Source organism: Corvus moneduloides, chromosome 9 (genome assembly GCF_009650955.1).
Source record: "Corvus moneduloides isolate bCorMon1 chromosome 9, bCorMon1.pri, whole genome shotgun sequence".
NCBI classification, from domain to species: Eukaryota; Metazoa; Chordata; class Aves; order Passeriformes; family Corvidae; genus Corvus; species Corvus moneduloides.
The window spans coordinates 28,464,027-28,491,493 of record NC_045484.1 but is presented as its reverse complement, the minus strand read 5'-3'; the positions used below and the strand labels follow the sequence as shown (position 1 = coordinate 28,491,493).

Here is a 27,467-nt window from a genome sequence, read left to right as displayed (position 1 = left end):
GTCCCCAGATTTCCAACTCCTGGTTTTACCCTGGTGGCTGAAGAGCCCAGTGAGCACCCAGCACAACTGCCAGACTTCAGGTCAAATCCTGCCTGCAGATTTATCTTCCTTTTATATCCCATTTTAATACCTCCTGCTTCTGTAAATCAAAAAGCTAGCATTGAATACTGTCATTATTGCCAGTGTAAACAAATATTTTTACTTACTTGTAGTTCAGCACCACAGATCCCACTGTGTTGGGCATGACAGAGAACAAACACCAGTCCCTCCCCAGACTCGCCAGAACCTGGAATTTCTTTTGTTTCAGGTTTTTGTGGTGGGATTAAATGTTTTGTAGCTCCCTGTGCCTGTGCATTCCACTGTATAAAAAGGAAGACAACAATTTTTGAGCTGCTCCTGCCGGGGAATTTCTGCCTGCTCCAAACTCCGAGGCTCAGAGGGACGCAGGAGCTGGGGCAGCCGACGTGACATTGACCCCGAGGTAGAAAACAGCTCTGTCTCAAGCACTGCCCTTATCTCCTCTTCTGTTAGCTGGTTATCTGGAGCCTACACCTTGCAACCTCAGGTGTATTGTCATCAATCATTTCCTATTTTCTTCTGCGTGCTGGTTCCTCTCTGCCCTTCCTTTGTTAATAACCCAGTTTGCCTATATCCATAAAAATATCTGATTGTGATACCATTTATCCAAAGCGCCATACATCCATCATGCGCTTACGAGCGAGATAAACAAGGTCTCCTGGGAAATATGCTGCCAGAAATATATAGGATAAATAACTATATCAAATGTATGTCAGTGTGCAAGAGGGGAAAATCCATTCATTAGAAGGCGGGTGGAACTGCAGCGTTTTATTGTACCCTCTAAGCTTTTAGTTTAACTAAGAAACACACATTTTTGCTGCTTATCTCATCTTGCACAACTCTCCACTGCCCACTTCAGCACGAGATATATTAGCTTCTTCCACTGCCATTGTAAATGTGTAATTGCTCATAATCTTTTCTTCTTTATTTTGTGGTTTTTTTTCTCCCAGGCCTTACAGGCAGCTTCTTCCTTTCTTCTGACTTCAGCTTCGCTGCGCCTGGGTTTCAGCAAGAGGATGTTTGAGCCCTGGGGTGGAAGGGGAGGAGGGGGGCACTGCCCACCTGCCTTTGGTGTTTGAAGGAAGCCCTTGGGTTTGTGTCTCAGTGCCTTGGGCTATGAGGTGAGGGATGAGAATGAACAACTGCAGGTAAAACATAGGTTTTTTGCTCTTGTTTATATGTTTCATGGTGGTATTTTGCATGCAGTTTCTTTAATCACTTGGATTTATTCTTTTGGTTTTGGTTTTGGTTTTTTTGTGGTTCTTTTGTTATTTATCCTTCTAGAAACAGCTCTAAAAGCTGAGGATGCAGGTTGTTTTCCTGCAGACCCCATCTTTTCCCAGCCTCCAAGGCATCAGATCTCTCTGTTCATTAATTTCTCCCCTCTGGTCAAAAAAGAAGCGTACTTGGCTTTCTGACTGAGGTGACTTTGTACTCATTTACTTGCAGGCATTTTCCTGAGTCCTAAGAAGTCAATGTAAAGGTAAGAATTGCTTGTGAGCCAAACTGGTCCTTGCTGTAAGAGCCCTGCCTCGTGTTTCACATAACCTGGCAGCCCAATGCCAAGCAGCATTCATTAAATCACCTGTTGTGATCCTACATTTCACATTCCTCTGCGATGTCTAAGTCACACCAATCCATGGGTGCTTCATGCTGCTGCATTTCCTGACACAGAAGACATCAAATTCAAGCCCTCAGGAGCAAATTCCTCTCTGGGTGAACAGCTCCTTCACCCGGAATAGCAAAGTTGGCCCAAAAGGCCATGGCTTTGCCCCTCAGCAAAGGGATTTTTCACAGGACAATCCATCTCGGGGTTCGAGACAACATGGTTTGTTGTTTTCAGCCCGTAGTTTCATTTACAAGCAAAAGAGAAGTGGTGAAAAAATTGGCCTTTGGCAAACATGCCCACAAAAGAAAATATGGGGCCAGATCTTCAGGTGCCATAAATCAGCTGCAGTGAAGGGGCAACACTGATTTACATCAGCTGAGTGTCAGCCTGTAAATCCCCACTGACACACAGTTGAAAAACAAGCATTTCCAAGCACCTGAGCAATTTCTTTCACTAAACCACTATTCCATTCTACTCCCTCTCTCCATTCAAATGTCTACAGAAGGGCTGCTTTGTGCTTTGAGGTTTTGGTGCTGTTGTTCATAATGGCTGATTCCTTCTCAGGGCTTTTTCCCCCTTTCTCCCCCCGTAATGAAAAGCTCAGTAAAATGAAGTGCCATTCGCCTTCCGTCCATCCCAGGTTTTTGTGGCAGTTCATTAAGAAGAGAGAGCTGCTGGCTCTCGCCGTGGTCTCTGGACACAGTTCAATACTGTGTGCATTCTTGTGCTGAGATTTACGTCTCACATTCAAAAAAGCCCCTTAAATCAAGCAGCCTGTTAGCATCTTCTCAGGCTCTGTGTGCCTGGGAGATAAAATGCCTGCGTGCTAATAGTCAATTCATCACTGATCTTACAGAGCAAAAGCCTTTGCTTGTGTGGGAACATCCTCTGCCCAACGGTTGCGTTCGAGCCTCTCTATTTATTGCTTTATTTACTTATTTAAAATTCCTCATCAGCTCGGGCTTACATTTTGTGGTGATGCTTCAGCATCTTTGGGCTGAAGCCTTCTCCATGCAGAGCAGCATATGGCTTTGCAGGAAATCCAGCCCTGGCCAATATGCTGGACTTACAAATCTGACAGTGCCAACTTCCAAAAGTTTTCATGGTACATATGTCAATACCAACTGCATAGATCGTGAGCTTTTCATGTGTTTCCCAAAGGGAAACATATAAACTCCCTGAGAGTCAGGCTTAGTTATATAAACACTCGCAGTGAATTTATTTCATGACACGCTGTAGCGCCGCGGTCACCCCGCAGCAAAACCACCTCCTTTGGGTGGATTCTCTGCCATCTCCTGTGCTGCAGCAGTGGTGTTGGGCACTGGTGGGGCTCCCATCCTGTCTGGTGGGACTCCCATCCCATCTGGTGGGGCAAAACCACGGGAGTAGTTGGTCAGGTTTTACACAGTGAATTCAGCACGTATAGAAACACTTTACCAATCAATTATCTCTCCCGGGGGTAATTCCATAGCACGCCTGGAGTATTTATGGCCCAGCCCAGGTTCCAAACCACGCACCTTGGGCTTTCAGCAGGCTCTGCTCTGGAGGTTTCTCCCAGCACAGGGCTGCCCACCGTGCTGCGGGGCAGGGTTGGAGCACTGCCGGCTGCGCCGCGACGTCCCTGCCTGGCACGGCGACCAGCCCGACCAGCAGCTCCAGCGCCCATCCGTCTCTCCACCTGCAGACACACAGAAAAAAAAGGGAAAAACAGACCAAAAAAAGGGATTTCAGATCTGGTTGAAACCTCTCTGGATATGGACTCCCTGCTCTATCCCAGCTGTGTGCAGGCTGTTTAGATCAAGGCACTTCGAAGCCAGGGCAGATGAAACATCATCACCCCAAACACCAACAGTTGTTTCTTTTCCTTCTCAGCTCATTTGAAAGCCTGTGTCTTGGTTTTCCTTTCCCAAAGGGTAGCTCACAGCTCTCTCTGCAGCAACTTCCTCACCTCTGACCAAGGCAGAGGGACAAAAGTCCCCGAATGTTGTGGGGATGTTGTGAAAAGTCCTTTTGGAGATGGGTCATTTCAAAGCTTTTTCATTACAGTACAGACTGAGTTGTCAGGAGCGGTCGATACTATGGATTATAGCAGTGCTCCTGAATGATGGGAATGCTTGATGGCTGTCATTTACTGTCGTTTTTTATTTACTCATCTGGCCTTCATGCCTGGCTTGGGCAGTTTATTAATCCAGACAGCGCAAATGGATGTGTGTGCTCTTACTTAGTGCTGGCTGGAAAGCTGGGTTTTCCATCTGCTGGAACATTGTGCTTTTTTTAAAAAAAAAGAAAATTTAGTTTGGTCTTAAATGAGTTTTGGAAGTGAAAATTTGGAACTAAAGTTGCCCATGAGTTAGAAGTGTGCCTGTCCCCACTGTTGGCAAAATCAAGGAGCACAGGGCTGGCCAGTTCAGTGCGCTGCTTTGGTGGCGGGTCCTGAGGTTCCCAAGCAAATTCCTGAGATTTGGAGACAACTTAAAGAACCTGAGCTTTTTAAAGAAACCCACTTTGCAGTCAGTGAAGCTAAGCTTTGGCATTCAGCCTCAAAAACTGTCTCCCCAGCTCTGCTCCAACTCCTTATCTCATCACAGCTTTGATTTTCTGTTGGTGAGCCCACGGTTGAAGGCCTGGAGCTCTGCCTGGTGGAACTGCTCTGAAGATGGATTTTTCTGCCAGCTTCATGTGCTGAGATTTAGACTTTTTTTGTCATCATGAATCAGGACAAAAATATCCAGAGAGAACTGCAACTTTTTTTGGAAATGAAAGAGCCTGTTCCGACCTCGGCTTTTTTTGCTACCCACTTAACTTTTTAGGATAGTATAGAAAGTGACAAAGAAAACATAAATATAAGCCTGTCACTTCAGAAAAACATATTTTTTCACCCCAGAATAGACACTTCCCTCTAGTCAAAACGCATCCCAGGAGGGGGTGGGAAATCTGGTGATGTAGCAATTTTTTACTAAAACGGCATTTTTGGTGGCACGTTGTGTGAGCAGTTGCTTCACCTGAGCCTTTCCCCTTCCCTCCCCTCTCTGTCTGTTGAGGTTTATGCTCTCCCCCTTGGAGCAGCCATCCTTAGCGGCATGCCATGAGCCCTCCAGAGGATTTCCTGGATTTAATCCAGCGATTAAACACACCCTCATTTCCACTACTCTGTTTGTAATAGCCATAGAATCCTAGAATTCCTTGGGTTGGAAGGGAACATCTAATTCCAACCCTTCTGCCAGGGGCAGGCACACCTTCCACTAGAGCAGGAAGCCCCATCAAACCTGGCCTTGGACACTTCAAGGAATGGGGCAACCCGTGCCAGGGCCTCACTACCCTCACAGCGAAGAATTTCTTCTTTAATCTAACCCTGCTCTTTTTCAATTTAAAGCCATTCCCCTTTGTCCTCAGCTGCCAAACTCAGTCTCTTGCAGGGCTGCTCAGGATAACGCAGCAACAAAACACAGAAGGGAAGGTGGGATTGATGTGTGGATGCCAGGAGCTGTTGGATTAGCCATATGGAGGGGGAAATCCATCCCCTTTGCTGCCTTTGCCCCTCCCCTGCTGCACCCTGGGCTCTCACCTCGGCGCTCAGTCTGCTCGCAGGCAGGGCCTCTGTAGCCAGGGCGGCACTGGCAGGAGCAGGTGTCTCCCACCAGGACAGGCTCCCCATTGTTCTGGCACGTTCCACAGCGGCAGGGGTTGAATTCCAGCAGGAACTCATCCAGAGCCCGTTTCAGGTGCTGCCGTTTGGTTTCCATGTGGCCGAGGTTGCTCCTGCGGAGGATTTCGTGGATGGGCTGCAGCTGTGGGGGATGGAGATGGATAGCATGGAAACAATTTCAGCTGGGCATCAACTGGGATGCAGTGACACTGCTGGATGAATTCAGGACTCGGGAAAAACTCATTTGTCTTCCTCGACAGCTGCATGTACATCATGCAAATGTGTTGCTGCCCCAGTGAGAAACCACCGTTCCAAAACCTTCCTCATCCTGGAGGTTTGTGTGAGATTGGCTTTTCTGGACATGCTTGGGAGTTTTAGTATGGATTCGAATGATAAATTAAAACACCCCAGTAAGCCCGTTTGACTGATTTCTTAGTGCTGTCACAATCCCTGAGATTCTTGCATGCTTTTTGCCTTTTTGAAGAAAATGTTTTGGTAAGAGCTTTGGACAGAGGGTATCATCAAAATTTATTGCCATCCTATCACTTGCAGTGGCCAGATTGTGAAATATCCAGTAAATGCTGAGAATGAGGAATTTTTCCTATATATTTTTTGCCCTTTGATGTAGTGAAATAATACTGTCATCTACAGCTTTGGGAATGTAACTCGCTCATCATATTTTCCAGCAGCAAAATCCAGTTCCTGTATACCAGTCAGCAAAAATAGGCCAGTATGGGCAGCTGCAATTAGAACTTGCCCAACTGAATATTAATATTCAAATGAGCATTAAAGCTAAAAACTTGGGACTGTCTGAGGACACTTATTTATGTTTGTCCATCGATGCAGCTGTGCAAACGCTCTCTGTCTAGGCCAGGAATTTGTTCCAGAGAAGAGCTGGGTGTCAGCTCACTGTGCAAGGCACAGTGAGAGTGATTCATGGGGAAGATCAGGATCAGCTGGGCTTTGGGAAGAGCTCTTAGGCAAATTTGCACAAGCCTGTTTGACAAACTGAGGGGGCTGCAGATAAGAGCTACTGAAGTGGACACGAGCTCTTATCGGCCGCTCCAGTTGCAAGGTGACTGCTCAGCTCTGGAGCAGCCAAGAGAGAGGTCAGTGCATGGTTTACTGGAAAACTGCAAGAAATTTTGCCCAGAATTGATGGGAACTTGTGCAAAAAGGTGAATAACCTGAAGCTGGAACTGAAAGCACTTGAGTCTTATCAGATCTTTCCGCCACCGAGGTGCTGCCCAGGAAAGCTTGCACAGTCCTTCTTGCCCTGCCAATAACACAGATAATTCCCAAATCCATTTTCCCTTCTCCCACTCTCTGTCAGAGCTTTCTGCTTTCAGATGAAGACAAGAGGGACAGAAATGGCAGCATGTCCCTGCCGTGACAGAGGTCCTTCCCCCACATGCCACAGCTGCTCCTGGAGCAGATCAGCGATCTTGGTGTCTTGGGGTACTTGTGGTCCTGCTGACCACAGCTGAGGAGTTGTGGCCACCCCCTCATGCCTCTGCCAGCTCTACCCTGGATTATTTTTTTGTAGGGTTGCTCTTCTCTGTCCCTTTCCATCCCCTCTGCTTGCCCATATCTCCTCCCCCCCTCAGAAGCCCTATAAGGTGCTTCAGTGATCTTCCCATTTTATGGGGCATCCAGTGGAACAAAAGGGAGAGTAGAGCCTTGCTGCTTTTTATGGCCACAGACCCTCTTTGTGGAGTGTGGGGAAAGACAGGACACACTTGACAAAGTATCCAGGAGCTCCCTGCTCAGAGAACTCCTGGAGGGGGCTGTCTATGCAGAGCCTTTGCTCTGTGGGGGGAAACAAAACGCTTTCCCCAGCCCCCTGTGAGTCCCCAGCTTATACAGGAGGGCGGACAGCACCAGGGAGAATAATAGGGATGAATACAACTGTAGTTCATTGTGAAGCTGTTGGGGAACACATCAGAAACTTAACCTGGCACTAATCCAGCATTAAGCTCCTTGTCTGTCTCCCTGCGGATGCAGTCGGTGGGAGATGTACTCCCCATTGTGAAATGAATAAGAGGTTACCAGATCAGTGGCCCATTACATTTAATCTTGTTCTGTGATGGGATCACAATAAAAATACGAAATGATCTGCTCGACTACACTTTCATTCCTTAGAGCGGCAGAGTTTCTTCAACTGCAGAAAAGCCTTACCTGGAAATCAATAACAGCAGGATTATATTTTAATGACCTTCCCCAGTGATGATACATTTTGCCATCCCAACTGTTCAGGAGCCCTCCGCTGTAACTGGTATCTCCTCCTCTAATCCGGGGAATAATATCTTCCACAACTGCACTGTGGCTCTCAGAATCTGGAAAGTTGAATTACACACGTATTATTTAGCTGCTGTTTCCACACAGGCTCCAGAAACTGCTAAATGGAGGTGAGATCAGTTGTGCAGGGGGCTCTCAGGGATCTGGCTCCTGGGATCGATGGCAGCCCAGTGCTCCCTGCTTGTGGAGTGAGCCCTCATCCCAAATCCTCTAAGCTGATAAGACCCGAAGAGCCTGCACCCCTCCAGCCTTGGTTTCTGGGTAGGACATGGGCAGTAGGTCACACTGTCTATAGCTCATTATGAAATGTACAAATTTGGTGGCTCCTACCCTCTTTGAGTGCTTTTTATAGTCAATTTTGACTTCTTTTAGTTGCCGTGCATGCCCAGTCTGTCATTGCTGAGGACTGCAGCCTCCCATCCACCCCACTGCCTCTGTTTTTAATATGGTATTGCTGCATTAATTCCTGCTCTTTTAAGAGGGATCAGTACTCCTGGAGACTTGGACCCAAAGTTTCTGCTACCTGTCCTACCTCTTCTGGGTGATGACACCAGAGCTCCCTTCCTCACACCTTGTGTGACCCTACTCAAATCCCCATGCCCAAGTGACCAAAACAAGTGACCCAAGGTGCCTCAACAGACCCCTGCCCTGCTGCTGTACCAGCTTTCCGAAATCCTTTCTTTTTGCAGTCAGAGTATGTCAGAGCTGCACTCAGATTCAGGTTCTCCTTGCTGGCTGTCATGCCGAAGAACAGGCCAAAACAGGCACTTATCTCCTCGGTGCTGATGGCTGCAAAACAGAAAGTAGACAGGTAAATTCAGTGACTCATGATGTTTGTTTTCTTACTTCTTTTTTCTATAATTGAAGAAAAGATTCAGTTATTTTCATGGCTTGTATTTTGAAGTCAAGAGCTATTCTGGGCAGAGCACAGTGGAAAACCCCAATATTTTATTGGGGTATGTGGGGCCTATCATATAATAGGTGTAAAACTTGTTTCCTTAGAAAATATTAGAAGAAAGTAAAAATCTTAACGCAAGGCGTCAGGCAGGTACGTCCTGTTTGATCTATATATTTAACAACAAACCTTTATTCTTTTTACAGACTAACCGTAACTAGGGTAAAGCTGGGAACAGCAGCTGAAATTAATAGATCCTCGCTAATTTTCCTAAACTCAGGATCTGACCCACCTATTAATGGCTTAAGCAGCACCGTAACTTGGAAAAGGTCTGTGTGCTGAGAGCTGCCAGAGCTTTCCTGCCTGCTGCTGCCAGCACCACCACATACATCATGAAAATATGTAACTGGAGACCCATGAAGCGACTGCAGAGGGGAGAAGGGAACTAATGAGGTGGTTTCACCAAGGTAAGCAATGTGCATATTTCATACAGCCTGGTTTTATGTAAGCACTTCAGTGTACTGCAAATATAAGGCCGTCTTCTTTGGTAGTTAAAAAGTCCATTGATTTCAGTAAATGCAGGTATTGTAAGTAATAGGTAACTTTTATATTGCTCTTTTTGTCAGAGGACCTTTAAGTGTTTTACAAAGGAGCCTGGTGATCAATACCATGGTATTGAAAGGAGGCACAGAGCTCAGTGGGGTTTGTGGGTTGTGGTTTAATGGTCTGAGGATTGAACCTCTGTCCAAGCCCTGACCTGGAGCATTGTCTGCTGAATGGCCTCACCTCAGCACTGGGGAGCAGTGCCTTGCCTTGCTTGTGTTGAAAATACTGCTCAAACACTCACAGCTCTGGTTTTGTGGAATCCTGGAATGGTTTGGCTTGGAAGGGACCTTTAAGGGCCATCTGGTCCAGCCCCCTCCCCTTCATGGGCAGGGACATCTTCAACTAAATGAGTTTGCTCAGAGCCCCATCCAACCCGGCCTTGAGTGTGTCCAGGGATGGGGCATCCACCACCTCTCCAGGCAACTTGTGCCAGTGTTTCACCAGCCTCATTGTAAAATATTGCTTCTTTAATCTACATTGACCCTCTTTCAGTTGAAAACCATCACCCCTTGTCCTATCACAAGAGGCCCTGATAAAAACCTGTCTTTCTTATAAGTACTGCAATGTTGCAATGAGGTCTCTCTGGAGCCTTTTCTTCTCCAGGCAGAACAACCTAAATTCCCTCAGCCTTTTCTCATAGGGGAGACTCTGCACTCCTCTAATCAGCTTTGTGGCCTCCTCAGGACCTGCTCCAGCAGTTTCATCTCTCTCCTGTGCTGGGAACCCTGGAGCTGGGTGCAGCACTGCACATGGAGCCTCACCAGAGGGGCAGAATCCCCTTCCTTGGCCTGCGCTTGGCCTTGTTGGACCTCATGAGGTTCCCATGGGCCCCGAGCTTGTCCAGGTCCCTCTGGGATGTCAACTGCACACTTGTTCCCTTCTGCACACCCTGCAGGAGAGGCTCACTGGAGCCAGCCGGGGCACAGATCTGCTCCTTGGCCTGGTGGATCCAAAGCCTGGGGAAGTTCTCAGCATCCTGAGAAAGGGGCTGCAAGTCCTGGCTTCAAACTGGTGAGAGCTGAAACATGCTCCAGACTTGAGTGGGAACTGCATCCCACTGCAAAACTGGGCCCTTGAGAAAGATTAAATGTGCAGCACTCAATTACTTGTACTAAACTGTTCAACAGTTGTAAACACAGTGGGTAAAGTTCATTCACCCAAAGCAACATGAGTGATTGCTTATCTTGGTGCTGGAGTGCCATAAAATTAAACTTGAGGAACACCCTGATTAATTGATTTGCCATGGTTCCTGTTGAGTAATTATGTTCAGTGAGGGGCTGTCGATACCATTCGCTATTGGTCGCAGCAGGATCGGGTCTTGATAAATGAAAAGTGGTTATCACTGCAAAAGGGTGGCCACAGTAAATATTGGCACTTGAGGGGGGGAGCCCTGATAGGGTTTTTTTTTTTATATGATATAATTTGCGATAGTTAAATGTGCTCGAGTGATAAGATTTACTGCTGCATTTTGAATTAATCAGAATATATGAAGACTCTTTCTAATTTACTCCGCGCATAATGTTCCTCCCATAAATGTTCTTGTAATGTGTGAACACATTATACTGTTTTCTGCTAAATAATAGAACCATAACAATCTATTTTAAAAACAAGTAATGAAAAATATTGATGGCAGAGCAACGAGGGACCTCGTTCTGACATATGTATTTATTTCACTCATGACCACATCCATATAAGCCCTTGCAGCCTGAAAGCTGGGAATGGGTCTGGCAGCAAAACTGCAGCCCTAAGCTCTGCAGCGAGTTGTGGATGTCTAAACAGAGAAGGTGATTTCATTTTCAAAATTCAGGTTTCCTAAATGCTCAAAGTCCAGCTCTATGCCGACCCAGATGCTCAGTGGCCACCTAAGCTGTGTCTCATTTAGGGAGGACTCAGCCAAGGGATCTTTTTCCCGAGTTTGTGCTTTAGTCACTGGTCTATGAAAAAAACGAATATTCTCTGTTCCAGAGCATTTAGCAAACAGCCTCGTGGGCTGGATGGGCCCTCAGGATGCAGTGGTTGATCTAAAGCAGTGCCACGCTCAGCCCTGTGGGGACTCAGTGATGCATCTTCAGAGCTTCACTCATCTTAGGAAGCTCTAATTTTAAGACTTGAGCACTTACATCCTGATCCTAACCATTCCTCAGGCAAGGAGGATAATCCTCTTGCAAACACAGCCTCCAAGCATGGCTGTGATCAACATTAGAGAAATCAGGGTTTTTTTACTAAATGCTCTCAGACAGTGGCATATCACACACTGCAGGTGGGTCCTTCTGGGTCAGCACTGTGTGACACACAGCACTGCTGGCTTGGTAAGGGTGGATTTCCTGGCAGAGCCTGGATTAGATGAAAATTACAGAATGGTGCTGCATTCGAATGAAAATTACATCCCTATTGGGGCACATTTTTGTCTTTTGCTGGACTTCAGCGTCCTTCTTTCCTAAGATAAGGCATCTCGTAGCAGTAAATCTCCTTACGTACACAGCAAGCACAAGATAAAGCAAAATAATAGCCTCCCTCCACATGCTCTTGATTAATTCTTCCTCTGAAATTGGCAGTCTGCTTCCCGAAGACTTGCTTGCCAAGACCTTATTCACTTCTGTATCACTCACCCTTCAAAGTGAAGAAGTGATTTGAAGAGGCATCATGTTTCCAAACATTAGAGGTTCAGGAACTTGATGAAAATTCTCTCAATCAGTAATTTCTTGAGGAAAAATTGGCATGGCTAATGTGAAATATGGAGTGCACAGTTATCCTAATGCTGATGGGGCCAAACCATTTCAGACTAGAGGCAGAATCTGGGTCAGAAACCATTAAAATTATTGAAATTACCAAAGTTATAGCAATTTGCACCTGTTGTCCAAGATCACAATTTCCTTCTGCGTCAGTGTCTGGCCTGGAGTTACCAAGGCACTGGTGCCCTCAGCACAGCAGAGTGATGGCCCTTAGGGGAAGTGGGATCTATTGCATTGTTGACACCTTTACAGAAGTTGACAACCTGGTTAGTGAGTGAAAATCCCATATTATTTTTCTGCATCCCATGTTTTTGGTTAGGAAAAATGTTACATTTTGACTCACCAGCAATGGCAACTCTCACACTCTCGGCGTCTGCAGTGGGTATTTTATCTAACTGAGATTTAGAGGTAGGCCTCTCCAGCCTCATACACTCCAATTTGTTGAGAACTGAAGCTAACAGGGGTCTGTTAGTCTTCAGATGTGGCACTAAGCAGGGTGAAGTGGCAGAGGTATGGCCGAGTGCAGTGCGATATTTCCATTTACAGAGAGTTGCAGCCCTCGCTCCCAACAGGCTAAAATGTGAGTGGGCTGATTTGCTGTGCTCTGGATGGCTTTGCAGCGTTCATGGTGAACAAAGATGACAAGAAATGGGGCAAGACTAGCAAGTGACACTGAAAAAATGGAGAAAATAATGCTCAGGTTCCTTCCTAAACTACCGCAGGAAGCACATTTTGGGACACTCAAGCTAATCCCAGGCCATGTGGCTAGTAATGCCACCAGGTTGGAAATACCTGGTTCAAAGCAGAAAGTTGAGAACAGAGAATATACTTTGATATATTATTTGATATATATTTGATTTTCTGACCTTTTCTTCGCATTTCCTCCTTATTGATGACAAGGATGTACTCAAAGACACCCCCCATGGTGCCAGATGTCATGAAGTGGGTGCCGTAGTCGTTGATGAATTTGGCATACATGCCATAGTTGTAGGTGTCTGGGAGGTCCTGCAGCGAGAGTAGCACATCTTCATCCAAAACAATGTTGTCCCTTCTCATCTTGAAGCGGGCTGTCTGCACCTTGGTCACAGCTCTAATGAATCCAACATCCTGTAGGTAAAGGAAAGAGGAGCTGCAGTCAACATTAATTTAAACAAATGAATTTCTAGTCTTTAGGCTTGCAGGGGAAAGCCTGAGTCTCTGACTGTCCATATATGTTGAAGGCATGAAAACAAGCCCAAGTTTAAATGAAATAATGGTAATTCTGTTTTTAAAGTCTCTCTCTTACGTGCTGTGGAGGGAGGTGGAGGGCCTTGGGGAGTTGGATACTGTGGGGTTTTTTTTAATTGATGTGTGAACACGATCAGACTTGGGCTCCACATGATTCCCCTCCATTCTCCATTTCTGCCATTTCTTTTTCTGGTTTCCTTTCCATATTGTTTATTCCCTTTTTGCTTTTTTCACAGCCTCAATCAGTGACAAAGCACAAGGGTCAAGCCCAGCCCAGCAGAGGGGAGATTCCCTGGCCAGGAAGATGCTGATGGAGGGAGAATTTCCTGGATATACACCAGCTCCAAGCCTCCACCTCTATATTTGCCATTGCTTTGGACAATCTCCACTGCAACATGAGCAGCCCTTTAAATGATTCCTCCAATAACTGATCATCATTTAGCTGCAAACATCATGTGAGTCTGGACAAGGGCACAGTAAATACTATAATGGTGCTCATTTCAAACAGCTTTTAAGGGCATTTTAACTTGGAACACCATCAAAGTAATTCTTCTTTATTGTTTTCTGTCAGCAGCCACGAGAGAAGTGGAGATGGGGCACAGTAAATGTGGGAAATACCAGCACTCATGTTATTAGATTGGAAAGAGGTCATCACAGCCAGTCCATGATGTAAACCCTGTGTGAGAAGTACACCCTATTACCAGGTGCTGTTTTTTCAGTGTGGTATTTTAACCTCCTGTAAAAAGCAGCCTATTTCCCCATCACGAGGCAGCTCGTATTAATTTGAGCAAGATATATTTGCTACCGGAGATCATTCCCGGAGGATAATTGTTTTGATCAGCATCTTGATATTCCCTCCTCCCTCATCGTCACTTTTAAGCATTTTTTTATTTATGTGCTTAATGTAGCCATGAAACAGGATGGGGTGAGATGACATGTGCCGTGGCACTCCGTAATTCAATTTTATTCCCACTCCCTGTTTGCTAAAACATACCAGGAACAGCAAACAGGATTACTAACGATCATACATTTGCAATTACATGAACAAATTAAGGTACAATTATCCTGTGTTAAAAAATGCAGTTGAGAGAATAAACTGACATAAGTTACAGCCAGACCATGCGATGCACAGATGATACGACTGGAGCAGATGCATCACTGATTTGGTGGGGGTTTTTTTTACCTTTTCATTGTATTCTGTGAAATTCTTCAGGGATCCTTTGCCACCTGATAAAGTCAGGCCCAGGTTTAACATGACATCTGCTCTGCCAGGCCCAATTCCAATGGTGAAGCCCGTTGTTTTGGATTTATCACTTTTAAGGGCGTCAAGCAGGTCCTTTGAATCGTCGTAAAACTCATAAGTGAACCCAGAATCAGCATGAGCCTAAAATGAAAGGAGCAGACATTAATTTTTCAGGTGCTTCCCTTCCTTTTCAATCACTACTTCTTGAAGGAGCTGATAGTACTTCTGTTGAAGCCCGTGATGCTCCTGACAGCACCAGCACTGACTTCAGTGATTGTGGAATAAGGAATTAAGTCCCTTGCCGTTTCATTTGGAAATACGTGAAAAATGTGGATAAAGCCAAGCATTTTGCTTCATCCATCTCCAAGCAGGGAAGAAGTTTGTGTTTACCCACTCAAAGCCAGAGCTGGTAATGGTACCTATTAAGACAGCCTGACACTTCCCATTATAAAACCCTTCTTCCAGTTCCTTACAGCTCTGCCAAATCCTAACGATTTGGACTGATTTTTTTTTCTCTCCAGCCTGCTTCTGGATGAATTTATTTAGGAAAAAAAAACATCAACATCTATTTACAATGGCAAGGCTAGAAAACAAACATTGTTTTGCCTGTGTTTTAGAGAAGTGACATTTTCCTTGACAGCTCTGCTTTGCTGGCACATGGAATCGAGCAGCTCTGCTGAATCTGGGCTGTGCCATTTGCCAGCTCTGTAAAAAGCCAGCCCCACTGTTCAAACAGGGGACTAAGGGACTCTGCCTTCTGGGAGGACATGAAAGCTACTTGTACTGAGTAATATTTCCCAGGGTTAATGTGTTTTCATTCATTCATGTCACAAAACATGATGAATGTTCAACAGTGTGGCCAAGGCACCCACTTAGAACATGGGAAACCCAAGCTGAATCCTTGGTCTGCTTGGATCAGTGTCCAACATCAGATGTGACCTCGTGGACTATAGGTGTTGTGATCCATGGTGGTGGGTTTCAGGATCCCTGTCTCACTCAGAATTGGGATTTATGCCCCTTGTAGCCACGCCATAGACATAAAACGCTTTCAAAGATTGAACCAGCAGCATCGGTACCATTTTACACATGGCCAACTCTATCCCTAGAGAGGCAAGAGGCTGGTGCAAGCTCTACAGCTCACTAATAGCAGAATTTAGAGAAAACACCTTTCCCTTGGCTCTGACTGGGCCAGAGGAAGCAGTGGGGACGCCTGGGTGATAAAGCACGTTAATTCCTTGACGTGCCATAAACCAACATTTACACCATCAAGTGCCCCTTGAGGTACCTTAAAGACAACCTACAGAGAATGATGGAATGTACCTAATATCTTTGTGGGAAGTTTGGCTTTCTGCTGGGAAACTGCTGCTAAGTTTGGCCTCCTGAAGCACTCACCAGGAACTGGTATATGTGGAAGTTGTAAGGCTTGCGGAAATACTTCTCGTCGTCTCCGTAGTACAGGCGCTCACAGGCGGCGTCGTACTGCAGCTCCCGCCACTCCCCGTTGTACACGTACTCACAGAGCCCTCCAAAAAATCCAGGGTCGTATATGTTCTGCCTCTCCTCCTGTGTTAAGATGTTGTATCTTGGAAAGAAGTAGCGTTCAGGAAGTTACCCATAGCTCCGGTTTTGTTTCCCCAGTCTCTGTCACAGGTTCTGCTGACACTACAGGTTATCTATCCTCAGGCCTCCTGAGGATCTGGAATAGAACTTAGAGTTGGGTGGGCTTTGTTATCTTGTTGTTGTCTCCTTCCCAAAGATAGCAGGAGACAAACGCCCATTTTATTTCCAAGACATTAGTTTGGACTCAGATGCGAGAAATGGAAGAAATCAGTGAAGTTGCCCAGCCCCTCCCTGCAAGCACAGCCATGAAAGTCCCAAAGTCCTGGAATTCCTCCAGGTTCCTCTTGAGCCTAATGCATCTCATTGTCACAAAGTGCTTCCTGGCATTCTCTGCAATTATTTTCTCTCTTAATTTCATCTCTTTCTTTTTAATAATGGTCCCGTTTCTCAGAGTAGTTAACACCCTCCCTAGACATGAAGCCTGTGCTTTGCCAAGTCTGTCACTTATTATTTCCTTATTCCTCCTTCTTCCTGCTCTCCAGCCCTCACAGCTGCTGCCCTCTGAAATCCCTCCTATTACTTAGTATTCCATGTAATTCCGTGGCCCAAAGTGAAAGCATTATTTAAACTAGGCAGCAGCACTGCTCTTCTCAACAGGGAACCATCTTTAGGATTAAGACAGCAAATGCCATTGCTTTTGTGTGTTCTGCAGGAGGAACACCTCAGAGAGCAGAATTAAGCAGGGTTCTCAGTGAAAATTAATGCATGCCTTGTAAAACTTTGGATGGACCGTCCCAGGCCCTGGGCCAGAGAGACATTTATCTCATGGACTCCAGAGAGTGTCCCATTGAGCTGATGGGAAAGTTATCCAACAGCTGGCTCCATTCTCATCCTGTAGCCCATGTTCATAAAATCCTAGAATGGTTTGGGCTGGGAGGGACCTTAAAGATCATCTTGTTCCAACCCCTGTCACAGGCAGGGCCGTGTCCTCCAAGTGAAGCAGTAGCTTGGTTAAAACACAAAATTTACAACAAGAATGTCGCAGTGCACTATTTGCCTTTCAAGTTCTTCTGGATTTCTCTTTTGCCTGCAGTACCTGATCAAAATTTGAAACTGAACAGGGAAACACTTTTTGTGAATAGGAGTATTTACATAAACTCGTGTGGAACTCAGGCTCTCTGCCTTGAATCTGTGCTCTGAAGTCCTAAATCCTGGAGTTAAATCTCCTTAAGGATGAATGCCAGCAGGGTGCTGCATCTCCAAAGTCTGCTGTTTGCTTTTGTCTACTAGTTTTAACAACTGAAGAAAGCTGTGAGGTAACTGGAATATATTTGTACAGGAGTATAAAGAGGGCATCACAGGTACAGTGTGGCTGGGAGAGGCCAAGGTCAGGTAACAGATCTGAGACAGAATTTGAAATAAAAGCTGGAATGAACCCTCGTTGCTACCCATGGTCACATGGGACAGCACCTCCCCTTTGGGTTCTGTACAGCCCTCTATCAATTCATGGATCACAGTTATTACTAAGGAAGAGCAATATAAGAAACATAATCCTGGTTTGATTGTGAGAGGAGCGGCTATTGATTAATTACTCACCCTTGGACTGCTTTTTCCGCCCCTGGGATTGGGAACAGATGTTCACAAGGGCTTTCAATATCTTCATCCTCACAGTTATCCTCATCAGACCCATCTCTGCAGTCTCTGTCTCCATTGCACACAAGATGTCGTTTGATGCAGCGCCCTAAAGTGCACAGATGCAAGCGGTGGCTTATCCGCCCTCCAGAAATCCTGGCTGGCAGCTTGCACTGATTGTGCTGCTTTTCACCCACATCTCAGGGCCACAAGGAGTCATGCTGGGTGTTAAACACAGAGCTATTCCACTGGGAATTTGCTTTTTCAAGCTCCTGGGGGAAGGTCTTTGTGACCTAAACACAGCACAGAGTCCAAGCTGGCCACTCCCATGGGCTTCTGCCAGGTGGGAATCAAGGTGAGGTCACCTCGCTGTCCTGACTTAATTTTCTAAAATTATGGTCTTGGAAAGTTGGTATAGGAATAGCTTCTCCCCTTGGCTTAAGGAAGTCAACTCCATCTTATTAAAGTGCAATTTTTCCTCTTCCCATTGCCGGAAGCATTTGGGGAGTTTATTGCAATAATTAGAGTGCAAGAATGGATATTTGCAGGAAAGGCAGCGTGGAAGGGCTTTTGCTTCTGGGAGTGTGGATAAAGCCTTGAGGACGGAACTGGCACTGCTTAATTTACCCCAGGGGAATGATGATAACCTGCTCCAGCTGGTGAGCTGGTCACAAAGCCGACCTTTGGTTCCAACTTCCAATAGAATTTTCGTTAAACACTCAGGATGGAAGTTGGAGCCATTTGTGTAGGAACAAAAATCTGTCAAGGCTAGTCAAAGTTTCGGAGAATAGCCGTTTTATATCCTAATCCTCAGAGCTGGAGATGGCTAAAAATAACTAAATCACCCCAACAGATTGCTGGTTGGATTGATGATTGAACTCTGTCTCTAGCAGGGGAGAAAGCGACGCGTTGTGGGAGCGTTGTGCCCGCGGAGGGGTGCGTGAGCGCGCAGCACAGTAGTTGGAGCAGAATATTCCTTCTCTCTTTGTTCCACTGAAAAATTCACATTTTCCATGTCACACAGCCTCCTTTTCTACCCAAATCCGAGTGCGACGTGGATGGATTTCTGTAAAACTGGGGGGAAAATCACTAAAGGAGGGAAAAACACTAAAGAGGGGAACTTTCCTGCTTTCTCTTGTACTGGTTCACCCTCCTGCTGCCCAGGGCAGGGGACTCATACTCCCAGGACCAAAACCTCTCTGGCAGGGGTTTGTGCCTGGTTCACTCACCTGTTTCCTCACACTGGAAGTCCTGCCCACACCGTGGTGGCCCTGTGCACGTTGCCTCAGCTCGACAGGCTTGCTCATCCCAGAGGTGCCCCGCACAGCGTCGCCCTCCAAACTCTGCTGCCTGCACCAGCCGCCGGTACCGGTGCTGCACAGAGATACAGCCACTTGTATCCCCCAGAGACATCACCTCCCCAAGCCATAAAGCAATCAAAACTATCATTTTTGTCTATATTCTTGGTTTTGTGTGTGTGTGTGTGTGTGTGTTGCTTCAAGACTTTGTGCATGATACAGGGAGGAGAGTCAGCAGAGAGTTTGGAGCTCAGGTTGGCTGGAGTTCATACACATGAACATAGAGGGGAGTTTAATGGAATGGCAGTTTAAAAAATATCTCTGCTTTATACCTTGGAAAAATATGGCATTTTTCCAGCTGCATATGCTTTGTCCTGCAATGCACCAGGCTCAGATGGACACAGACACTAATTACAACACTGATCCTGCAACATTTCTGATGGATTATTAATGAGAATTGCTGCTCTTTAAACTAGGAAGGGAAAAGAAAGTAAGGAAAGGGAGAAGAGCCATAGAGCCATATTATTTACTGATAATATACTGCCTATAAGAACAGGAACAAAAAATGCAGGGATAACATAAACTCAGTAGAAAGCAGAATTATGCCAGGTATTTGAAAATAAATTCTCGAGCTATGAAGACATATGTGAAATGATATAAAAATATGAGAACAGGAGCTGATGCATGAAGGCTGCTTCTAATCTCTTCTCACTGGACTATTTGCATTAAGAAGCAGGGGATACTTAATTAAATCTGAGATAGAAAAGGAAGAAAGTCTTGGGCAAATATTCTGGCCTGATTCTTCCACCATTTGCCTTGATTTTGCTTCTCCTGCTCTGCTGCCTCGAATGAATTTATTCCCCAGTTTACACCAGGGTAAGTAAGAGGCTCTCTAGCAGAGGAGCATTTCCATCATATTTGGATGAGTTTACTGGATGCTTCAGAATGATGAATATGTATAATATATATAATTAATGTGTGTACATCCTCATCACAGACACATCTGAAGATAAATGAATACATTACAGTGGATCCTTACTTTTTTCTCTTGGCAAGGGAAGCAATCAGTCCATCCTGACCACTGGCTCAGCTGACAGTCGACAGGAGCTGGAGAATTAACATCTCTGCTGCTTCTTCTAGGGAGGGGAAGAGAGAGTGGTCTAAGGTCTTTGAAGCAGTTTGAGAGGGGATGGAGGCTGGAAGAGGGAAAATTATCTGTGTGTGTGTGTGTTTTTCCACCGGGAAGCTGTTTCATAGGAAATGGGAAGCATCCCAAGGTGCCCCATCCAAGTATTCACCATCAGAATTGATCAGATGCTGCAGGTGCAGTACCTGGGGATTTTGTCTTGGGTTTCATGGTCTGCCAAGAGATCTTCACCCATTCCAATAGGTGGATTACAATTAAAAATATATATACAAAATATATACATAAGACCGAACATCCTGAGAAAAGAGAAGGAATGTTGTGAAGAGACAGGTTTTAAAGAAAAGCTGATTTTTTGCCTTTCTTTTCAGAAGCACATCACAATCTCCAGGAGCAGGGATGCTTATCACTACTGAGCCTGTTTTGACATCACTTTCTTTACACCAATGTGAGCTCATGATTGGGATTTTTCCTGGCAAGTATGAAAGGAGATCCTGGTTTCCATGGGCTTTGTGGAATTCTGGGAATGGCTACACCAACAGTGCTGAGAGAGTGAGGTACAAAGGATGCTGACTAAGAATTTGTTGGTTGAGTACTTCTGAAGCAAAATACATAAACTCTGAGAAGAAGAAAATAATTAAAGGGATATTATAAAAGGAGAAAATGGAAAATACTTCTCCTGTCTCCCAGCCTAGTCATTACAATCTCTAGTTCTGTCCCTACTCCTAAAACCTTCATTTGTATGAGCCATTTCTTTGTCTTGAGGAAGAATCTGTGGCGTGCAAATGCAACCCTGCACTTGCCACAGCCTTCAAAGCATTTTGAGGGTTTGTTCTGAGTCAGAACATTATTATTTTTATTATTATTTTGGTGATTAACTAATGAGCAGTCTGTTTTACTTACAAGACTGCAGTCCAGGGAGAAATATTGGTAATTAGGGGAGGTACGGAGCTCATGGGGGATTCATCAGAGGCTGGGGAAGAGAGATTTACTAAAGGAAAGCCACAGCATCTCAGTAAGGGAGCCTGTGGGTGCAGATCCGTGTGTGAGATGAAGACCCAGGAGCCTGCAGAGGAGCCCAGAGCTGGAGGACACACAGGTATTGATGCCTTTTTGCTCTGACAGGAGGATTTGTGGGCTGCCTCCTTCAGCACTTCGCGAAGTACTTAATTGGCTCACCTTCGATTGGATTTTACATTTACCTCTTCATTATTCTGCCTTGTTTGATAAGTTCATCAAACATCAAAAATCTCGTCTTTGTTCATTTTCAAAAGGGATTATCGGAATAAGCCTTCATAATTAAGTGTATCACTGCCACAGTTTTTTTCCTTTCTGCCTTCTCCTTGTCTCCATGTTCCAATTATCACTGATACCTTTTTTTGATCCTTCTAAATCATATTTGCCTTTACAACAAGCCTGAAATTAATAGCTGTAGAAAAAAAAATCCACCCATTTCCCTATCATGACACTATAGCTTTAGAAAGAATGTAACTTGTTTATTCCTTTCCTTCAAAGCCCAAGTGACACTCGGATAGGTTAATAATACTGTTCATGGAAAAAAACTGAGGTATGAGGATCTGGCTTGGACTGAAACTGGGTTGCTCACATGCATTTGTTAGCTTCATGTTGTCAAATGTAAAATAATTATAATGCAAAAGAATATGAAAAATATTAACTCATAAATCATCCTGTATAGAGAACTCATTTCAAGGGCCCAAACCCAGCATGGTAATTTTGGTAAGGAAGTTTAAGAAGGCTTAATAGTCATGTGTAAAAGAAAAACCGTTGTGCAAACAGTTCCTTTAAGAAGGAATTACGATGCCTGGCTTGGGCTTTGGGCAACTGCCAATTTTTTTTTTTTTCTCCCTGGTAGCTTTGTGCACATGCCTCAAGTTGGGACAAAACTGATGGGCTGACTGACGTGCTGGTAATTCCTGTATGGAAATCTGGGAAGGGGAGCAGACTTACCTTTGGGAAGGCAATGCCTGAAGCTCCCTGCACGCCGTGGCCTGGCCTGGCGATAAAACCAGTGAGCACATAGACAGGATCAAGGGACAGAGCTGACCCAGGCTCCTCCACATTGCTTTGCCATATGTAAATGTTTGCTATAGATCAGCTGCAAACCAAAGCTTTTAAGTTTTCAGGACTGCTGGAAGGAGCACAGAGCCCACCGGGCTCCGAAATGCTGCGGTAAATCATTGACAGCAGCACAGATCGAATCACAAAGAATCAGGACACATCCCAGAGGCCTTTGCCCTTTTGGAAACAAATTCCCTGTTTTCTGGCAAGGAAATATATTAAACTGTGCAACTGTTTCCACATTAAAGTCAATCAAGTCCTATTGCAGCAGTGTGTTTCTTGTCCAGCCTGCACCCTCCTTTTAATTTGAAGGAGGAGGAAACTCATGTTATTTCCCGCAGTGACTTCCCTGTAATTTTGATGTGTCTGGTTGCTGGCCAGGGAAAAGCTTCCCAGTACAGCAAATTGAAGATTAACACAAAATTGTGTTATGAGGAACGTGTACCTTCCAGATACGTGAAGGAAATGTCAGTTCAGCTTCCTCCCCTTGCCAGCCCCATGAGGCAGTTTCCCACCTCTAAAGCTGATGTGAGTTATCACCTGGCTTTTCGATGGCCCTACACAGCCACTGCAACATGAAAATTGAATTCCTTGTTCTCTAAAGTGATTTGGGGGGAGAAAGATGTCCCCTACATCTGAAATTGTTGTGGCCATACCACGTGCAAACCCATGTGCTCGTGGTGGCTCTAATGGTTTTAGCTGGGTGACATCTTAGTGGATGTGCACAAGTGTAGGAAAGCAATACCACAGCAATCAAGAACACCACAGGTTATTTGTTTTTAAGATGATAGTCACAAGATGACAATATTTAGTTCTGTTGTGTTGGAAGAAAATAAAAATGGCCATGGGAAGGGTACTTGGTCACAGCCCAAGTTGCCTCATAGCTGTTTCCTCAAGCTTTCACAGCCTCCAAAATGCCCCTAAGGGCCCTGGGCAGGCACAAAAAAGTACAAGGAAACTGTACCTTCATTAGGTATCAGTTAAAAAAAAAAGAGTAAGAGATCTATGGAGACTTGTGTGTTCCAACAAGTGCCTGTTTCTCCCTGCTTTTTCTTCTGCATAAGTGGGCTGAGATGCTTCATGCATAAATGAAGTGTTCCCAGCAGACAACTGGAAGTTTGAACCTCAATAAATTAAAGAGAAAGTGTAATTATTGTAGGGAAGTCTGGTCTTGGGCTATTATAGCTGTTAAGCAGACAGTGAATTGTCCTGTGTCCACAAAAGGCTGGGCTGGAAGCGTCATTTCGTGTATTTCCCAAATCAATTGCAAAGCTCTTTTCAATAGCTGGTATTGTAAATTATCAAAATGAAAGGACCTCTTAGCAGGTTATTTTCATGTAATTAAAGTTCAGAGTGACCCTGGGGCTTGTCTTTGCTAAACACTGAGAAGTGTAGCACGGGGGTAAACTCAGTATTGAAATTAAATGAGAAGTGCCCTTCTGCGACCTTCGGGAGTACGTTAATGCAATCCTTTACCTGCTAATGCACTGCAGATGGGCTCAGAAAGTCCTTCTCCTCTCTTTGCCTGTGCAGGAAGAACTCCAATAAGGGGTTTAATATTTTTTTAATATACTATTAAACCTAAATTGCTTTTGCCTGGGAGAAAAAGTAGGCAAATGTGACTGGCCTGAGGCGATCCCCCTCGTCACCTCCCCGTCACGCATCACAGCCTCTCTGCAGGTGGCTGTTAAGACAGAACGACATAAAAAGGTTCTAGCTGTGCTTATAAAGGTCTGGTGGGGATGCACCCCACTGCCTTCCATCCAAACCTGGCCTGTCCTGTGATACAAATGGCTGCTTTGAACAGCCAGGTGCCTCCTCAGCACTCTAAGCAAGGCTGTCGAAGCATTATATCTTCTCTTTTCTGATAGCAGCATCAGAAACACCCCCTATATATAATGGAAGTTATTTGTGGTGCATCTCCCAGGTAAAAGGCTGGGCTGGTTTGTGCAATCAGGCACAACACCAATTTCTCACTGATAGGTGAGGCTGTCTGGGGGAGAGGTGTGAAGGAGAGATTTAAGCAGCCAGCAAGGCACTCCACATTAGAGGTGAAATTAAAGAACCTTTCTCAGATGTGTTATGTTCCAGAAGTGGTGTGTATATCAATATATATATAAAAGCTATGGTTCCATTTAGAACGTTGTGAATTGAATGTGTCTAAAATGTTTGTGTTGCATCCTTGACTCCAAACCTGAATTAAGTCTCTGGACCTCTGGCTTGCAGTGCTGGCCATGCTGGCCATGGTGATGCAGTCACCTTCAGGAGGATGAGCCATTAAGTCTTCAGGAGCATGGAAAAAGGGCTGTGAACTGGCAGGGGTGGGCAGTGAGCTTGCATCATCACTTTGTGGCTATTGCCACCACAGAGCTCTTTCCCTGACACTGAAGAACTCTTTAATTAAAAGACACACAACTCCTCACTCACAACCCTTACATACCTAAAATCAGGGGCAGATTATCTCAGTGTAAACAAACTCCGTGATAGCAACACAGGATTTTGTTCCTCTTCAAAAAAGTCTCCACTTCAAATGTGTTTGGCCCAACAAAGGGAATTAATTTCTGCCTGAAGAGTGCATTGATCTTTTATCACCTGAGCAGCCTGTGGGTAACGTGGCTGGCTGCACAAGCCTAGCCCCAGGGTGAAGTTGAAATGTATATAACATAATGTTATTGTCATCCAGCAATTTGCATTTGTTCCTTCCCCATATCTGGATTTTTATTTTTAGTATATTCATGTAGCTTTTGCTGCAAGGGATACAGTTATATAAAAAAAATTCATCCTTTTTTTATGCCAATATTCTATTTATATTCTTTGTAGTACATTATTCATGCAATACTGTGAATCTGAATTTTGTTCCTGGCTTGAAGACCATGGACATCTAAAGGCAGTTCTATTTTGCTCTATTCCATCCATCCTACCCACAAAGTTGTGACGTGACTGACACCTGCCATGTGCTGTTTGCTCTCTCGTGGCTCACCAGGGAAAAGGGCAGAGCAGACAGCCTTTCATTCAGGGGTGGTGGGGATTTTTTAAACAATGTAGAGGTTGTTGCAGTGTGCAGAGGTTATAGAGAGCTATGCACAGAGCTATGGCGAGATCAAGAAGCCGTGCCTCGCAGTTGGAGCTCTGCCTTTGGAATGTTTGCTGTTTCACACGTGCTTTTGCAGCCCACATGGGCTTTTCTCAGCTCATCCTCTCTTTCTCTGCACAGCAGCTTGGTAAAAGCACTTCTGTTTTGCCAAGGAAGCCAAGCTGACTACCAAGGTCTTCATCTCTGAACTTCAAAAATCAGAATCCCAGTGCAGATGTCATCAGGAAAAGGATTCAGAGATGGCTTTATATTGTAGATCAAGTAGGAGACCTGAGCAGAAGCATGAAGAAGGGCAAGGTGTTTGCTATAGCTCACCCTGCAGAGCAGATGCTGAGTGCTGGATGATGTTTCTGCAGTCTGGAGGGCCCTGTGTCCACGTGTGCTGCATTACAGCAAGGAAAGGCTGCTGCAGGCTGTGCCTGACCCTGCTCATCACTGGCATCAGAGAGGGGACAGCAAACACTGCTCATCAGCCTCTGAGCACCATCCTTTTCCTCTGTGCACCACCTCTGCATCTCATTTCCTCAGGTACATCTGGTTTTCATCCCCACCTTAAATTGTCCATGCAATATTGTGCTTGTCTCTCATTTACTGAGACTGGCTGTGGAAAGAGGTGGAAAAGGTCCACCTGAGGACCAGAAGATGACCACAGCCCTAGTGCTGGACCTGCCAGTCCCCATTTGGTGCCACTGAACCCAGAACAGCTCTGATAATGCATCTTCCACCAGAGTAAAGACTTAGCTTTAAACACACAAGGGATTATATTGGCCATATTGTTGAAAAAAGTGTGCACTTAATTGTGGGATCAGGGCCATACTACAGAGACAGCCGTGTGGCTTGGACAGATAAAATACCTGACACTTTGCAAGGCTTCTAAATTAATTTTCTTGAGTCCTACACTGCTTTGATGGGGCTGATCATAAAACTTCTGATGGAGCTGTGTGGGTACCTTCACGGGTTCCTAAACAATGCTTGTCCTGGCCAGTCACAGCAAGTGTTGGCTTTTGGAATGCAGGGATAAATAATACTGCATTTTCCTAAATCCCTCGTTCCTGCCAGTAATGCAAGACAGAGGAAGCGGCTCGGTGGTGGAACAAGTGATCCTATTTCCCCCTCTGCTGGAAAGCCACGATATGACCTCCTGGCAGGAAAAGGATGAGATTCCAGCCATGCTCGTCCCTGCCCATGGTGAGGGGTTGGTATTAGAGGATCTTTAGCGTCTCTTCCAACCCAAACCATTCAAGAATTCTATGAGATGTGCAAGGAATCAGGTTGGGGAGAGTGTCCTGGCCTTCCTGGAAACAGGATAAGGCATTAAAACAGAGCCCAAACCTTCCCTAGCACAAGGCTTTCCATTTCCCCCATTTTTGGAGAGTTTTCAGGGTTTTTTTTGGAGATATGTACCTTATTGCCTTTTCCCAGTGTTGTCCCACGTGTGGGGCCAGTAGCTGTGACAAAGAAAAACAACTGGTCAGACTATCCCCAAACTAAAATATCTTGACACTGGGCTAATGTTATCACCAATTATGTCTAAATTTTGTTATGGTCCAAAAAAAGGCTGGATTGCCCCAAAATTCCCTTGTGCAGTGCTTGATGTTCACAACACCGTGGCTGCCCCATGCTCCCCGTGCAGTTGTTGTAGCCCGGTGTGATTTATGGCAGCCCTGGCGAGGCTAGTGAGGTCCCACAGGGCTGGCACTCACAAAAATGCATGTTTTAAAGAAATTTTGGCATTTTCCTTTAATTTTTAGAGTGCACATAGAGGAATCTGCCCTGTCCTTTTCCTCAGGACTGCGTCTCTGAAGTCAGAACTTCCTGATCCTCCAACAGTGCTGTAATTCATGGCCTGTGTTCATACCACTGGGCGGGTCATAAATCCTCCCCAGCTACCTGTACACAAAGCTGGCATTGATTCCCATCGCACTGCGACTCCAGCACTGGCTTGGGAGACTTCCCTGCCAGCTCCCAGCTCAGCAGGACCCCCCTTTCTTCTCCAAGACCTCCAGGCAGCAGCAGGGCTTTTCATGTGGTGAGGAGCCAGACTCATGCTTTGAGCCAGGTCTCTGACAAATAAGCCTTTTTCTTTTCCTCAGTTTCTCTTCCTGTTATTTTTCAGCTCCCCTCAACTTTGGCTCTAGAAAGCAGGGGGAGTTTAGGCTGTGAGAGCATCAGTCCCACTCCTGAAGGCATTAAGGATGCTTGGGGCAAGGATATGCTCGATGCCTGTGTGCAGAGGGGGCTAGGACAGAGGGGAATGGCTTCAAACTGAAAGAGAACAGGGTTAAATCAGATATTAGGAAAAAAAATCTTCCCTGTGAGGGTGGTG

The 27,467-nt window shown here is 45.4% G+C and overlaps 1 protein-coding gene across 1 annotated transcript; it reads right to left on the bottom strand.

Moving 5' to 3' along the window:
• Nucleotides 1-1,892: 1,892 nt before the first annotated feature.
• Nucleotides 1,893-22,160, bottom strand: C8A (complement C8 alpha chain). The gene is made up of 11 exons (XM_032117459.1): nucleotides 21,937-22,160; nucleotides 19,864-19,960; nucleotides 18,756-18,900; nucleotides 17,491-17,635; nucleotides 15,727-15,916; nucleotides 14,275-14,475; nucleotides 12,731-12,971; nucleotides 8,292-8,420; nucleotides 7,512-7,669; nucleotides 5,253-5,475; nucleotides 1,893-3,365 (listed from the first exon to the last, which is right to left on the bottom strand). The coding sequence occupies exons 1-11, from the start codon at nucleotides 22,047-22,049 to the stop codon at nucleotides 3,214-3,216; spliced, it is 1,794 nt and encodes a 597-aa protein (XP_031973350.1). The 5' UTR covers nucleotides 22,050-22,160; the 3' UTR covers nucleotides 1,893-3,213.
• Between the last annotated feature and the right edge of the window lie 5,307 nt (nucleotides 22,161-27,467).

Excerpts from the sequence above, each read along its gene's own strand:
- C8A (XM_032117459.1), bottom strand. The coding sequence starts at position 22,049 with ATGTGGAGGAGCCTGGGTCAGCTCTGTCCCTTGATCCTGTCTATGTGC. Across the intron at positions 19,961-21,936 it reads CAGGCATTGCCTTCCCAAAG|AAGAAGCAGCAGAGATGTTA; the intron begins GTAAGTCTGCTC and ends TCCCCTCCCTAG. Across the intron at positions 7,670-8,291 it reads GAAAGGATTTCGGAAAGCTG|ATTCTGAGAGCCACAGTGCA; the intron begins GTACAGCAGCAG and ends TCAACTTTCCAG.